The sequence below is a fragment of the Pocillopora damicornis genome, chromosome 1 (assembly GCF_964200805.1).
Source record: "Pocillopora damicornis chromosome 1, jaPocDami1.2, whole genome shotgun sequence".
NCBI lineage: Eukaryota > Metazoa > Cnidaria > Anthozoa > Scleractinia > Pocilloporidae > Pocillopora > Pocillopora damicornis.
The window spans coordinates 40,367,907-40,382,604 of NC_142670.1; the positions used below are offsets into that span (position 1 = coordinate 40,367,907).

The 14,698-nt window shown below is 38.1% G+C and overlaps 1 protein-coding gene and 1 pseudogene across 5 annotated transcripts in view; one reads left to right on the forward strand and one right to left on the reverse strand.

Annotated features, from left to right (window-relative positions):
- The window catches only part of LOC113675139 (solute carrier family 35 member F3), a 37,486-nt gene extending 22,834 nt beyond the window's left edge, over positions 1 to 14,652 (forward strand). Inside the window, exons 1-5 of one of the 4 annotated variants that reach the window (XM_027191673.2) lie at positions 10,764 to 11,018; positions 11,596 to 11,848; positions 12,269 to 12,488; positions 13,086 to 13,211; positions 13,730 to 14,652. In XM_027191673.2, the coding sequence (XP_027047474.2) occupies positions 10,904 to 11,018; positions 11,596 to 11,848; positions 12,269 to 12,488; positions 13,086 to 13,211; positions 13,730 to 14,170 (1,155 nt within the window). In that variant the 5' untranslated portion in view covers positions 10,764 to 10,903 and the 3' untranslated portion in view covers positions 14,171 to 14,652. Of the gene's footprint in view, positions 1 to 10,763; positions 11,020 to 11,595; positions 11,849 to 12,268; positions 12,489 to 13,085; positions 13,212 to 13,729 lie in introns of those variants that run through there. The other 3 variants (XM_089197241.1, XM_089197244.1, XM_089197236.1) reach the window with 3 other exon arrangements.
- LOC149053869 (nucleoporin NUP42-like) lies at positions 719 to 8,177 on the reverse strand (annotated as a pseudogene). Its single transcript, XR_016183989.1, has 9 exons — positions 8,018 to 8,177; positions 7,839 to 7,925; positions 7,543 to 7,623; positions 6,944 to 7,020; positions 6,575 to 6,669; positions 5,750 to 5,826; positions 5,325 to 5,402; positions 4,369 to 4,890; positions 719 to 2,913 (listed from the first exon to the last, which is right to left on the reverse strand). The product of XR_016183989.1 is annotated as a nucleoporin NUP42-like (transcript).
- Positions 14,653 to 14,698: the final 46 nt, after the last annotated feature.

Genomic DNA, 14,698 nt, shown 5'->3' on the forward strand with positions numbered 1-14,698 from the left:
CAAAGTCATGCTTCAGTGCCGAAGATAAAGGTGTGCCTCACTGATTACTGGTACAAGAAACTGGATGCCAATGCAGAAAAGCATTCGCGATACAAACTGTCAAAGAAAACCAACATCCGGCCTTAGCTTTCCAAAAGTGGCTTTGGTAATTAACAGATATATTGTTACACAGCGAAGCTGTATAAACTACGCGTACATGTTTAGGCATAAATTAACCGCACATCGAAAACATCCCTCCCACTGGGCCGCTTAACAAAAGCTTAGGAGGTTTATTTTCATTATTCTTGCAAACATAGTGTATCACAAAGCTTTGAATGGTCTTTGATCTTGGCATGTTAACCTCCTAGATAAGCAACCGTGGAACAAACCCCTTTAGACAAATAACTCATTATCTTGTCGCTTGTGGGAAAAAAGAAAACAGTCACGTCGTCTACTTTCAAAAGTTTGGTTGCTTTTCGTTTTTCAGAGTTTGAAAACATGACAGAATCGACAGTAACCTTGTGGGAGGGGGGGAGGGGAATATGTTCGAGGACGTAAAGTGATGAGATATCGAAAGATCATAAAAACTCAGCTTAATGAACTGATGTTGATCACCTTTAATTTGGCCTGCTACATTGGTGTGAACCAGAAATAGACTCACAATAGATATGTCCATGGCTTTGTTTATTGTTCGAAAAAAAATGTCGTGATTTAACAAACTTGTAATGGTTATTTTAGATTTCTTTTGGATATATCCACTGTTAACGAAAGGGAACTCGTCGTAACAGGCTTCTGAGCATCTCAGTAAACTTGTTGATGGCCATTTATCAGAGCAGCCAATAGTCATCCATGGCATCACTGTCGAAACAATCTTTCCGCCAGCATTTAGATTCTGTTTTGTGCTGAAATTCTCTTTCATTATTTATCTATGAAAATGGTGAGAGTCGAAAGCGAGGTATTTGTCGGTGTGGGTAGGTTTATCGTTAACATACCCACACCGATAAATTCCTTACTTTCTTGTGAACTTTCATATAAATTAAACGATCATTTATCGCCATTTAAGACAAGCAAAAGGCGGAACCTTTTGTTCCAAGGAATTTTCTTTAAACGATCCGTTCCCTTCGTCTGACTTCTTGCCAATATCCGATGAACAACTACTTTGAACTCGAACCAAAGGCTGCAGTTTTTATTTTTGCTCACTGACCACAAGTGTTTAGCTGGAGGAAAATTTGGCGGCGAGAATGATACGAATTTTTACGACAAAATGGGTGCTTTACTTTTCTTATTTCTTAAAAGGGTTAGAATCTGGCGCAAGATGGCAGCCAAGCGTGAACAGTACGGTCTTGAAGGCGGCAAATTTGTTCAAGACATGAATAACAGAAAGAGGAAATAAAAATTTATCCTAGTAGTTTCTTTCAGTGATCCTTTTCAGTCAAAAATGCTTTCCGGCCTCTATAATTCGGTACAAATAATTTCAATGGAATTTCTCTGATTACATTCTCGTTTCTGTTCTATCTACATTTGCCATGATTCTGCTTTGCAGATTCTCAATGATAGATCTGTATTCTAATTGTCAAGGAAAATTTCAATGAAAGCCGGAAGATACTGTCGAGCGAATACCATTCTGTCCACCAAAACTATTGTGTGTGTTCATGCGATTCAACTGATCCACGCTTCATAAGGAATGAATATTTTAAGAGTTTTTAAGGGGAAACCGTTCTGACTGCTATATATGAAGTACTTAGTTAGTTCAGTATAATTTGGTCATTCGTTAATATTTAGCATGTAGTCACTGTATGAATTAAAAGTCCGGAGTTATTTCGGTTTAAGCTCTCGCTACGAGTTTCCAAATTAACTGTCTTGTCTATCTTTCTTCAGTACAAGTGCTTAGCTTGTCTACTGATCTTGCTTTAGATCCACACGAAAGTTCTTGTTTTAGCTGACACAGTCAAAGATGGATTCAGTTGATCGGAAGCATTCAGTATACATTGTTGTGCATTTGTGAGATTCTTGTAAAAGTGTTTGGGTTAGTGATCTAACAACAAATGTTTAATATTCAAGGTCAGTCAGCTAGCATGGCCACTCATGCCTATACCGATAGTGAATATATAGGCATGTACTTTAGAGTAGTGGTTAGTAAGAAGTAAAAGAGTGAGATTCAGCCGGTGAGAATCAAAGTGTGAGAATCAGAGAGAGATCAATCAGAGTTACAGTCAGAGTGAAGTAAAATTGATGTAAGTAGAATTGTATATTAGAGAGCAGAGAGATTAAAAAGGACTGAGAAACGACAGCTAGTCTAGTGTTAACTACTGAGTTGAAAACATAAATTCGCCACCGTAATGAGTGAAGAGGCTGACGTTTCGAGCGTAAGCCCTTCGTTGGATCGCTCTGACGAAGGACTAACGCTCGAAACGTCAGCCTTTTCACTCCACCGTGACCAATTAACGTTTTCAACTCACTTGTTACTCTCCCACCGACGCAGCACCACAGTTTTCTTAGAAACTTACCTCCTTCACTGACAAAAGACAGACCGAGAGTCCTTGGTGCCTTTCGTAAAAGGGTGTTGAGGTCTACAGCTAGTTTTACCGTCACTGCAACCCAACATAACAATAAAGTCCGGGTAGAAAAACATCAAAGAGATGCTAGCGAACCAAAAGCGGACAACGACGGTTTAGGAAGGTGAAGCCGGATTGACAGGAATAGAAAATGAAGAAATGAATAATTCAAGCTAAATTTTACAAGATACTAGCTGCCAAGAATATCTCAGCCTTTCAAGGATCAAAGCTGTTAACATAATTCTAATGGTGGTGGACACTCAGGTATCTTTCCAAGCACAAAACTGTCCGCCCTGAAGGCCTGCATATCTTCTTCACTACAACTCAAAGGTACAGTTGTTGACTGTTCCATTGATGAGGTGGCTTCTGGAGTAGATCTCTGTAGAGAGAACAAAAATCAAAACAAGTTCAAGCCCGTTATTCCCACTGCATTAAGTCTTCTTTCCCCAAATTTCATGTCGCAAAAAAACTCGCCAATTTGATTCATAAACTTTCGATTCACTACATGAATAAGTAATTTCTGCTCAAAGTTATTTAGCCATAGTTATTACCAAACAATGCCATTTTATTCGTACAGCAGTGAATACGAAACAGCACAAAAATCTCTGGTCTTTTCACAAGGGTGCTGCCACCAAAACAGCGCTGAAATACATGCACAACACATTCTTGGTTTTTGCATTCAACATTTTTCTCTCATGGAGAAAAATTCAAACTTGTTAATGACAATAATAATGTAAGGATGAAAAATTTAAACTTGATAGTGACTAACCAAAGAGATCACAAACAGACACGATCTATAACTTTCTCGTATCTTTCGCTCGAAGATTTCAACTAAACTTCTGGTTTTAGACTCTTGACAAACTATACGAAATGAAGTAATGTTATATTGTCTAAAAGTAACGATCGTATCGATTTATAACCACAAAATCATGATTCCATTGAAAGTTTTATGGATGCGACAAGAATGACCAAGAAAGCGAGCTAAATGGGCTCCTCAAAAGACTTCATTCGCATATAGACCTGCCTTTATCAAGATCCAGCAAGTAAAGACTACCTTCATATCTTTGGAAGCGATTGCTCAGAAAGGAAAAAAATAAAGTCGTAAAACTGGAGTTAAATGACTTTCCTGTGTTCTAACTGACCCTTTGAAATGGGAAAAAGCTTTAGTCCTTTCAGTGCTAAGATCTGAGAGCACATTCCCGAAACATATCGCCATAATTTCATTCTTAGCTTAAGTTGAGAATTCTGTATTCGATCAAAGGAGCAGCCCTTATTTGATAATACTTTTCATTCTCTTTAACTGCTTGCGAAGCATTGTATCGAGATCATGTGGAGAATTGAAATATTGATCATACCAGGAGTGAAAGGGTTAAGAAACTGGGCGGCACAGTGTTGGCTTTAGACTCATATTCCTTGTATTTTCTTTTCTGTTTCATTCTCAACGTGCAAGCTGAACAAGGTGTAAGTTTTGCTTCAATGTAAACTTGTAGTGATAAAACAATGGGTGCATTCTCCTTCGGGCAAAACAAATTCAATTATTAGCCGGACATGACTCTGGGTGAAACGATTCCCAGCAAAATGACCAGCTATCTTTGCTTTCAAAGGTTTACGTTTTCTCCGAGGGAAAGTAGTTTATTAAGGGTGCCTTGTCACGAGGCACATTGAGAGCAATCACTCCCTTTCACCCCTGGGATGAAACACTGGACCAGCCAAGCTTACCCACCAACACCCTCCACGAGAAAAAATTGTCAGGCCCTAGGCCAGTTTGTGAAATTAAAGTAACAGCTTTGCTGCTCTGTTTTTGCTGCTGTTAAAAATGACCAGATACACCTACCATTGAGCTGCCTGATCCATTGCCTTTCTGTACTTGGGATTCACTCGGAAAAACCACAGTCGCTGTCTGCGAAGGTACAGAACCAAACACTCCAGGTTTTGATTCACTTTTTACTCCAAAGAAGCCAGTATTTGAAGCGGCTGATTGGCTTAAGTTTGTACTAAACATAGTCGTGGAATGACCAGTTAAAGGAAAACTGGTCATTCCAGTTTGCTGATTGCTGGCACTTAAAGTATTCCCAAAAACATTTCCAGTCATTGCTGGGACATTGCTCTGTCCAAACAGGTTTACTTGATTGGTAGAATTACTTGTGCTGAATAAGTTACTAGGTTGGTTCAATGTAGCTGCTGGAGATGAGGAGCCAGTCGACTGAAAAACAGGGCCACTAGTTGCAAAACTACTCATCTGACCAAATGAACTATGTCCATCAAAACCTATCCCTGGTTGTGTCTGTAGCGTTGATGATCCTGCTTCCATTGACTCTGCTGCCTTATGGCTGCGCTGCTTCTTTATCTCTTCTTGCTGATAATGAAAAACAAAATTGTCCAAGTGTTTCAAAAAGAACATATCACTATAATTATATTCAATGACCTACAACTGAAACACGCACATAGGCTTAGGGAGTCTCCACAGATATCAGGACTATATTTTTTTATACAATCTTTATTGAGGGAACCAACATTACAACATGTGGTTTACAGAATGATCCTCACAACATATCATCACATTTAAATGATGGTAGTGACAAGCAACTCGGGGCATTTATCAATCTGTAATATCCAGTAATTAAACACTAGAAAGTCCCATTCATGACACTGACATCAATCATCCCCGTTAGTGCATGGAGGATAACTCACAACTTTCTCATCACTATTTTCAAAGATAGACAAAACTGTTTGTTGCTATATGTGTTCAAGGAAAGAATACTGTATAAAAGGTTTATTATTTGAGCTTACAATCTGTGAGACTGACATGCGTCCTAACTGCTGCCGCTTTTGTTGATTAGCAGTGATAAGAGTTTTCAGTCCTTGTTGCTGTAAACAAAACCAAAAATTGGATAATTAGAGTGAGTTTGAAATATCTGAGGAAATATTGATTCAACCCCATGTCAGAACAAATATCTCTTCCTTAAAATTCTGAGTTATGAATCTTAACCCCTAACCCCTAAGAGTGACTAGCATGTAAATTCCACCTACAGTAACAACTCTGAATAAAAAGTTTATGAAATTTAAGGAATGGATTGCCGAATAAAGCTCTTACTTGTGAAACAAATTCTCCTTGTCAGCAACATAGGAAATGTATAGAGAACAGTATGGAGAATAAGCATGTTTATGTTAAAGTGTAAAGGATTAAAGTAAAATCCAGATATAGATCATCTTACATAGCTACCAGCCTTCCCTTCAGCATTTGCATTGTATGCCTCAAGGCGAATTTCTTCTGGAGAGAAGTCCAGCAAACCTAAAATAACATTCATAACACAAGGCATCATTGTAATAATTTAACACAAGTACCACATAACTTTTCAAAAGGCTACAATCTTATAGCAGCTACAGCATGCCTGATAAAGTCACCTGTTAACTTTAAAATTTCAAGCCCCACACCTCACTACAGAGAATATATTTACAGTAAGAGTAAGAAAACTGTAACTTCTGAAAACATTTCTGGATGGGGAGACAAGTCAACCAGGTGTGAGAAATCTTCACTGTATGCAGTCACATTCATTGATCTGCGGTTTAATGGTTTGCTGACATGTCCTGATCTCCTATGTGATTGGTTAGAGTTCAATAAACATTTCAAGTATTTTTCAGGTGTTCATAGTTCTTTTTTAAACACTTTAACTCCCAAAATCTGATTGTTAATTCTCCCCTCTGGTGGCTACACATTTGCTTGTAAATTAGTTTGGAGAATTTGGTATCAGTTCAAAATAACAACTTCTACCTGATAAGTTTAAGTATTATTATTACCTGTTTGTTGGATAACATATGGATGTTGTTAGGAGAAATTACCTGTTAATCACTCCTGGGAGTTAAAGGGTTAACTTGGGTGGTACTCCTAAAGTAGATTGGAAAACACAATACAATTGGGGGGGGCCCAGAGAAGGGGCTGTGACAGAAGCTATTGCAATCCACCTATAATAAGTTCAAACAAAAGGCCAATTAAACAGCCTTAAGAGTGGATTGTGCCATAAAACTTCATATCAACTCACCTGGTAAGCATGGTTCTTCCTTTGTGTAAGTGAAACAAGACAAAGGCCATTGTTTACTCTTTTCCCATATCGCCAATTCAGTTTGTATGGTTCTTCTATTAATTTAAAGAAAAAATCCAAACTTAGATTTGAGAACCAACAAAGGAGTATCTGTTGATGCTCAGTTTGTTAAACAAACTGAGCATCAATTCTGTGAGTAGCATTTTCTTATGTAGCGTCACTTTCCTGAGTGGTGATAAAATGCTAGCCAATAGAAGACTACACATTCTCCCATTTTGCCAAAGGGTTGAGAGGCATTGTTGTGGGCCTTAAGATTAGTTTAAATCACATTTAGTGACATGCATCTTTAAAACAACATACTCATCTTACTGAATTTGAGATGGTGTCATATCATCCTCCACACCTTTAGAATGCTGAGTTTCTCTGGACAAAACATCAAAGCGGTTCTATACACGCACAGAGGCAACAAAAAAGTATCAATCATTGATGTTAAGAAAAGCAACTGATATTGTTCATTATAAACTACCAGTTCATATTTTATGACTATTTTGATCATAAACAGCTTGTTTTAAAAGATTCAGGCTACAAATTGTTCCTCAGTTTTTAGGTCACATTCTAAAAGCTCCAAATTTTTAAAATGTATTGATGTAACTTTTTCTACAGAAGAACATGGTTCTGAATTTTTTCTTGTTTCTTCAACTAGTAGTCCTTTTTTTTTTTTTTTTTTTTAAGAATTAACCTTTGTAAACTATGTCCATATTTTGCGCTATCTGAACTGTTCTGAATTGCATGTGTTGTAAACAAAAGTTGCGTAAATAAATTGAGAAAATTTAGAGCCCTTTCAAAATGATCAAAAACAAGGGGTGACCTTTTCAATCCAAACTCTCGGATAGGGAAACTTACGATGGAAAAGACACTAGTCATTTAATAAAAATCTGGATTTTTCTATATATTTCTTGTTTATTTACCTGGTTAGAAGGATAAGATTTGCCCCATTGCACACTTCTTCCACTGAATCCTGAATTCCTGTTGACCGAATCCAGTATTTTCTGCAAATTAACACGCAACATTCCTTAAGTGGATCAGTATTTTTAATCTTTAGTTAGTAAACTCAACTCTATGTATAACTTCGTAATTTTAGTTTTTCTGATGCCTTAGCTTGAAGCTGCAAAAAAAATACTCGTTCATGTAAATGCACAGATCCGAGTTGAGATATACAAAAACATTCGATTTGCACAATATTCTAAAATAATATGACAATTACCTCTTCCAGAAGGATGTTCATTCCTGCATTTGTCACCAAACCGACAATAACCATTCAAAAAATGCTGGCAAACTGTTTTCCGTTTTTCTGTTGAAAAACGAGGAATATCGATATCAAATTATATTTGTAATAGCAAACTTTTCAAATGAAGAACCACGTGAAGGAACCATGAAGCTTACCTGCAGTATGTTCATAACGGCAACTATCTCCATATCGGCACTCGCCCTTTAAGAAATATTGACAAACAACCATGACCAAACAAGATGAAGAAGATGATAACTTTGTCAAAATACGGCAGCCATTTTACATTATCCGCTGGTCAAAAAGAAAGTCTGTTACAGGGACTCGTACTCAGGCTACCAGCAAAAAAGTTCATTTCCACCTTGAAGCTTTCTCAGGTTCTACAGTTATAGAGAGGAGAGTTGTGAATCAGATCCTGGGGGTTAAAGGGCTAAAAACTGTATTAGAAACTTGGATCATTGTCAGTATTTGAGAAACCTGCACCCACACTTCTCCTCACACAACAACAGTCAACTGATAACAAGTGATTAATTAAATGGGGGTGGATTATTTACCTCTCCTATGCAAATTGCAGATGTGAAAGTGGTGAATGTAATCTGTAATTTTTTTCTACAGAATATCCCTAACAGCTTTTTTAAAATTATATATTGAAGTAAAACGAAGAGGATGTATTAAAAATACACAGCCCTGCAAGATGTTTAGTGGCACAGTCGTAGCAATAGGCACAGTAGTGTCCTGGGTTTGCAAAACACAATTTTCACAGAGCATGTACTCACCAGACTTTGATGCACCAGTTTTGATCACATGGTTCTCCACAATATGGATGGTGTTAGTGTTTCCAATTTACTTTCTTCTGGGCTTGCTCTAAGGAAAACAGATGCTTTTATTATACAGGTTTGTGCAATCCTTCAACCATTTTCTTATTTTTTTATATGTAGGTGTGAGAGACTGGGGAGATGCCCTTTCTTAATGGTTAAGATGCCAGACCTGGCTGGAGAGGTCTGGGTTCAAGACCTAGTCTCTTGCTCGGGCAAAACATGTTACTCTAAAAGTGCCTCTTTGTCCACCCAGTAGTAGAAATGGATACCAGCAAATGTTCAGGGAAGTCTGATGAAATTCTGGGGCGTAGCTTGCAATCGACTGGTATCCTATCCAGGGAGAAGTAGTAATACTCTTTCAGAGAGAGTGAAAAGGTATTTGGTAGTCAAGGTCTCCACCTGATGTCTCTATTGACGCATGCTGGCCCATTCTGCCTCACATGGGTAGTGACCAATCACTTATACGTGCGTACACTTGGTATCATTCATGCTGCTGATGTTGCTGCTTTGTCCTCATCTTCTAATGCTTTTGTATACTTCTTATCATGGAGCTGGTTAAAGGAGGAGCTTTCTATTTTTAAGGTATGAGCTGTTGCCTAAGAGTGGGGGGGGAAGGGGTAATGGTAATGAATTTGAAAATAATGCAAGTGACCACAAATTAAGCTGCTGATGATGAAGATATGGATCAGCAAAAGATCCGATCAACCTGCAATGAATGAAAAAAATTGCTAGGGCTGATCATTTTATTGTCATTATTATAATTATTATTATTATTATTATTATTATTATTATTATTATTATTATTATTATTATTGTAACTGCTTCCGTCGAAGCCAAGTGTTACCGCTTCCGAAAAAAGCTGCGAAATATTTTTTGGTTAGGTTGACGCGCCCGTGATTAGTTCCTTTTAGACAGAAAATTATAGTTAGCGTTTCAGTTCAAGATAAGACCCCATGTGATCAAGATCGGTTTTGAATAGAAGACAAGTTAGACTGTAATCCTCGATAAAGTAATCAAGACCCGCACACGTTGGTAATCAATAACTTGTCTTGTTATTATGTTATCTAGCTCGTAGTCGTTACCCAAAGTAAAATTTATCACTCGTTTTTTACCTTTCCTTTGGTTCTTGTTATTGCCACGTGCTCGTTTTCAAAATCGAGATTATTCTTAAGCTATGATCTCCGGTGGCTGCGGTGACCCATAGAAGACATGCCACATTTTTTTTTTATCGCGCGAAAAAATTAAAATATCGCGCTATAAATGGAAATTATCGCGCGATAACTGATAAATTATTGCGCGATAAATTAAAAATTAGTGCGCGAACAGTTCCGCTCTGAGAAGAAAGAGACCCTTGGTATTTGTGAACTAGAACACGAATTATAACGTCAGCTTCATGAACGTCCTTTATTTAATTCTTTGCGCCGTGGAAAACTGCCTCCAACTTGTAGAATGTTAAGAAATACTAGTTCTGTGAGTGGAAAAGACGCGAGTACCATCATTTTGTGTCAGTAGGTTTATATTTATCATCTAAGATGCTTTACCATGTTAAAGAAAACTTTTGACCAAATGATGCAATGACAAATGAACACGCGCACTGGCTGTATATTTTATATATTGTATATATTGTAGTTAGCAACGCTTCTAGCCTGTAACTTTACGTAACGTAACATAACTTGTCGAAAGATGCATATACACTTTTCTGAGGTCTTCTCTTTTTCGCGCGTATCGGTGAAATTCTCGGCAAGCGCTCGCCACGCAAGCTCTTATTCTTTTGTAGCACGCATGAATAATTCCGTGACCACACAATAAAGTAACAAAAACTTTGAGTTGGACTATGGATGATATCAAGTGTAAATCTATTTTTAAAGAAGAAATAAAAGATTTTAAAATAATGGTTAAAGAAATGATTGGAGGACTTTGATTCACGTCACGTTTTGAAACAAATATTACGTGAAAGACTGATGGGAACTAAAACTTTCTCCATAATTTGATTTCATACAAACGGGATGTCGTCAAGAGACAAACCCATGAAAGGAAAAACTCGCGTATCAGGCTTTGTCCCTAGCGTGCAGTTCACGTGCAACAAACCTTTGATCTCATTATTTACGTTCCCGTCAGGAAAATCGCAGCCAAATGCGGGACAAATACTTGTGTTCCAATTAAGAATTTAACGATCTCTTTTTATAACTTATTTTTTTCCACTTGTTGGTGTGAGAAGAGTTAATCATGCAAGGAAACAAAAACCAGTTCAAGACTTTTAGCGAAAAATCAAAGTTATTATTCACACCTGGTAATGACAACGAAACTGGAGGACGAACAAATTTCTACGACGAAGATGCAGGTACATGATGACGATAAAATAATTTAATTTTTATTGAAGCAGTCGATCGGATAACCTCTATCCGATTTGCCGAGTGCGGAAATTTTGCTCGCTAAAGACACGCAAATATTAGTCAGCACTAAATCGATGGGGAGAAACTTTGATACTAATCACTCCGAAAGATGTCGCCACTTGGTGACCGTATTCTGTTTTCAACTGTAGATTACTTCACAAAAATTCTAAAATGATGTAATCTTAAATTTATGGCGGAGTATAGCGACCAAGAGATTATATTTATTGGAGAAAAGAGCAGTACAGACACACATGTCAATGCGTGTCTTGACGTGTCGAGATTGGATTCAAAATGAATAGCTTGTAGTGCGTGACTTGATCTCGATGGGGTGACGTCTGCTCCTACTGCGAACTTGGAGTCAAGTTTCTCTGCACCAGTTTCGCACTTAAGCTCATCGTAGGTCTCTGTTTGTTTTAAATAGCACTTTTCACAACAATATCGCTTCTTATCAATAAAGTATAAAATAAAAGAATTTAGATCTTCATTTCGGTCACAATCTGCTCTAACATGGTTACTTTCACTAAGGACCACAACCTCAGCAGAAAGTTTCAGAAGGATTTCATCTCGACACCAGGAAGATGCTGATTGGCGTTGCCATAGTGATTGGGATCGCATTTTCTTGGGTGGGGTCAACGCAATTTGCTCAGAGCTCATATTCGCCGGATTTTAATGCACCGTTCTTTGTCTCTTGGTTCTCGACCTCGTGGGTGCTTGTGGTTTTTCCTGTCTATCTTTTGCGGGCATTACTCAGAGGAAAGAAGATAACTCAGTTTTACAGGTTTGTCAAGTCAAAAAAAAAAAAAAGGAACGAAACTCTTAGACTTTTGGAGAATGTAGCTTAAAAAAAGATTTGATTTCATCAAATTCTTCTAACTCTCGTCCTAGTTTAGGGACTGGTCATGGGGGAGGGGAAGCCAGATTTCGGTTGTCTCACGATAAAATTTACGTAATCCCCCCATAATGCTTCTTTAATTTTCTTATGATCCTGCTCCAACTTACCGACTAACCGTAATAAAGACTTATTTTAAATTTATTCACTGTTGCAAAAATTCCTTAATTCTCTTATACTTACGCGTCACTGGTAAGCTTGAGACATGACATGCTCAACCTCATTCCCTCTCTCTTCCAGAGGGTCAGAAGACTTGGGAACGAGGTTGTGACATGCATCAGCGTTTTGTCTTTATTTCCTCTGTTTTAGAGAAAGTGAAAGAGTCTTTGGAAGCCAAGGCCTACACCTCAGCTCACTCCTCAAATACGTGGGGCCATTTTGTCTTCTTTGGGTGATAGCCAATTACTCTTATGTGCGGGCCCTCGGGGTCCTTCGGGCAGCGGATGTTAGTGCTCTGTTTTCGTCTTGCAATGCTTTTGTTTATGTGTTCTCCCTGATTTGGCTGCAGGAAAGGCTCGGAATTGTTCAGGTGAGGGGAACAAAACCTCGATCTTAACTTGAAACCAGTAAAGTAATGTTTGACCGTATCAATTGAGCTGATAATGTGAAATAGCCCCTGGAGAGAAATTCTAAAGCTGACGTTTCCCTCTAACGAAGGGTAACCTTCGAAACAGTCAGCTTTAGAACTTTATGAATCTCTCATTATCAACTCAGTTGATACAACTAAATTTTCTGGCATTTCGGATGCTCTACCACTGAGCTATAGGAGACTCGAGATAGACTGGGCCCCTTAACTAGTTCCTTGGTGACAAATTTAAAGTTCCTGCGTACTGCAAGGATAGGAATGTCGATGTATGATGCTTTTTCGCAGTGATGATACACTAGTACTGTTGTCGTTTGCTTCTTGTTTCTATCGCTATATCTCTTTTCCGTATCGTTACGAATCTGTTTGTAGTTTTAGTTTTCTTAATATCTCAGCAGTTCTAATAGCGCTTTTGTGAGGGGAGCTCGACGAAACTCGATGTAGGAGGTTTTACCTCATTTTTTTGTGGACAACATGAAGGAATCTCTCCTTAACCCAGTAACGACCTTCACTTCGTCTTATTTTATTTTTTTACCTCCACAGATTTCAGCAGTTGCACTTTGTATTGGAGGTATAGTAATGATGGCTTATGCAGAAGGATTTGCAGGACCCAACGTTGTTGGTGTAATACTGTCTGTAACTGCAGCAATCGGAGCTGCTTTGTACAAGGTAAATTCCGCAAAGTACCGGTAGGGTTTTGGGTTTTGATCAACGAGATGCCTTCTGTGCGAAAATCTAGAACAGATGCCAGGGATATCCGAGTGCTGAAAGCCTTCTTTACAGAATCTTATTTTAACGTGTCGTGAAACTAAAGCAAAAATCTAACAGCCTCTTTAGTTAAAGTTATGCAAATCTAGTCACTTATCGATTAATTTGTTTCAGCTTGATTTAGGCTTAAATCCAGACACAACCACACAGAATTGATCTAATAAGAGACCATATTCTCTTGGAACTATTATCGTACCAAAATTTTGTCTTCTCAATAAAAATATTAAATCAAAAAAGTTTTAGTTAGCAGAATGGTTGCCTGTTTTTAGAATGAAATGCTAATTTAACATGTGCACAAATTTCATCTACTGGGTGACATCCCACGAGAAATCCTGGAAACGAGTTCGCTTTGGCTCCCGCACGGTACTATGTCCCGCTCGGGGAGTTCTGGTCGGTTACCCTTCTCTTTTGCTTTTAAGGTCTGGTTTAAAAGGATCGTTGGAGACGCTACATTAGGTCAAGTTTCCCTGTTCCTGTCCTGCCTCAGCTTACTCAGCACTGTACTTCTCTGGCCCTTAATCGTCATCTTTCATTATACACGTTGGGAGGAATTCAAATGGGAAGATATCCCCTGGAAATATCTTTGTGGAAATGCAGTTCTGGGAATGATATTCAACTTCCTGATAAACTTTGGCATCGCTTTTACGTACCCCTTGTTCATCTCTCTTGGCACAGTTCTCGGTATTCCTATCAATGCTGTGACAGATTATCTCTTTCGAGGAGCAGCGTTTGGCAGTTATAAAATAGTTGCTGCATTTTCCATCGTGATTGGTTTTTTGTTTATGCTGTTACCAAAAGAGTTCGAAGAAACTCTGCAGGTAACATTTTGTTGTCGGAAGAAAGAGCGGATCTTAAATTGAGATTGCGTTTATTGTGTTATATAACTTATGAAGGACTCTCTCCTAGGTTTTAATAGGCCATTTTCGATATATTAAAATTCAAACTTGGCCCTGAGGCTTGGTGGAATTAACAAAAGAAATCACATTAAGGTTGAGGGATGAATAATTAATTCCTCTTGTTTGATATCCCCTAGCCTCGGAGCCATGTTAGAATTTTAATATATCGGACATGGCCTATTGAGCGTCTCAAGTTTGGAAGGCCAATGAATGATATTTGGGTCTATTGCTTCTTACACTTTCTTAGTTGCTAACTAATCTTTTGATTTATTCAATCTTATCATATATCGCAAAACTTCCTGCAACTCCTCACAAATCCCCTTGAGTGTCATCGGAACATTACACGAGGCTAAGAAGAACCGGTTATGCCAGAAATGTTCATTGTGCAACGGTTGTCTTCAAACGAAATGTGCTGAAATAAACCCATTATTAATTTTGTGTACAAATATTTTAGCCTTGGTTTTCGCCAGATGCCCGAGAGTAATTAAGCTT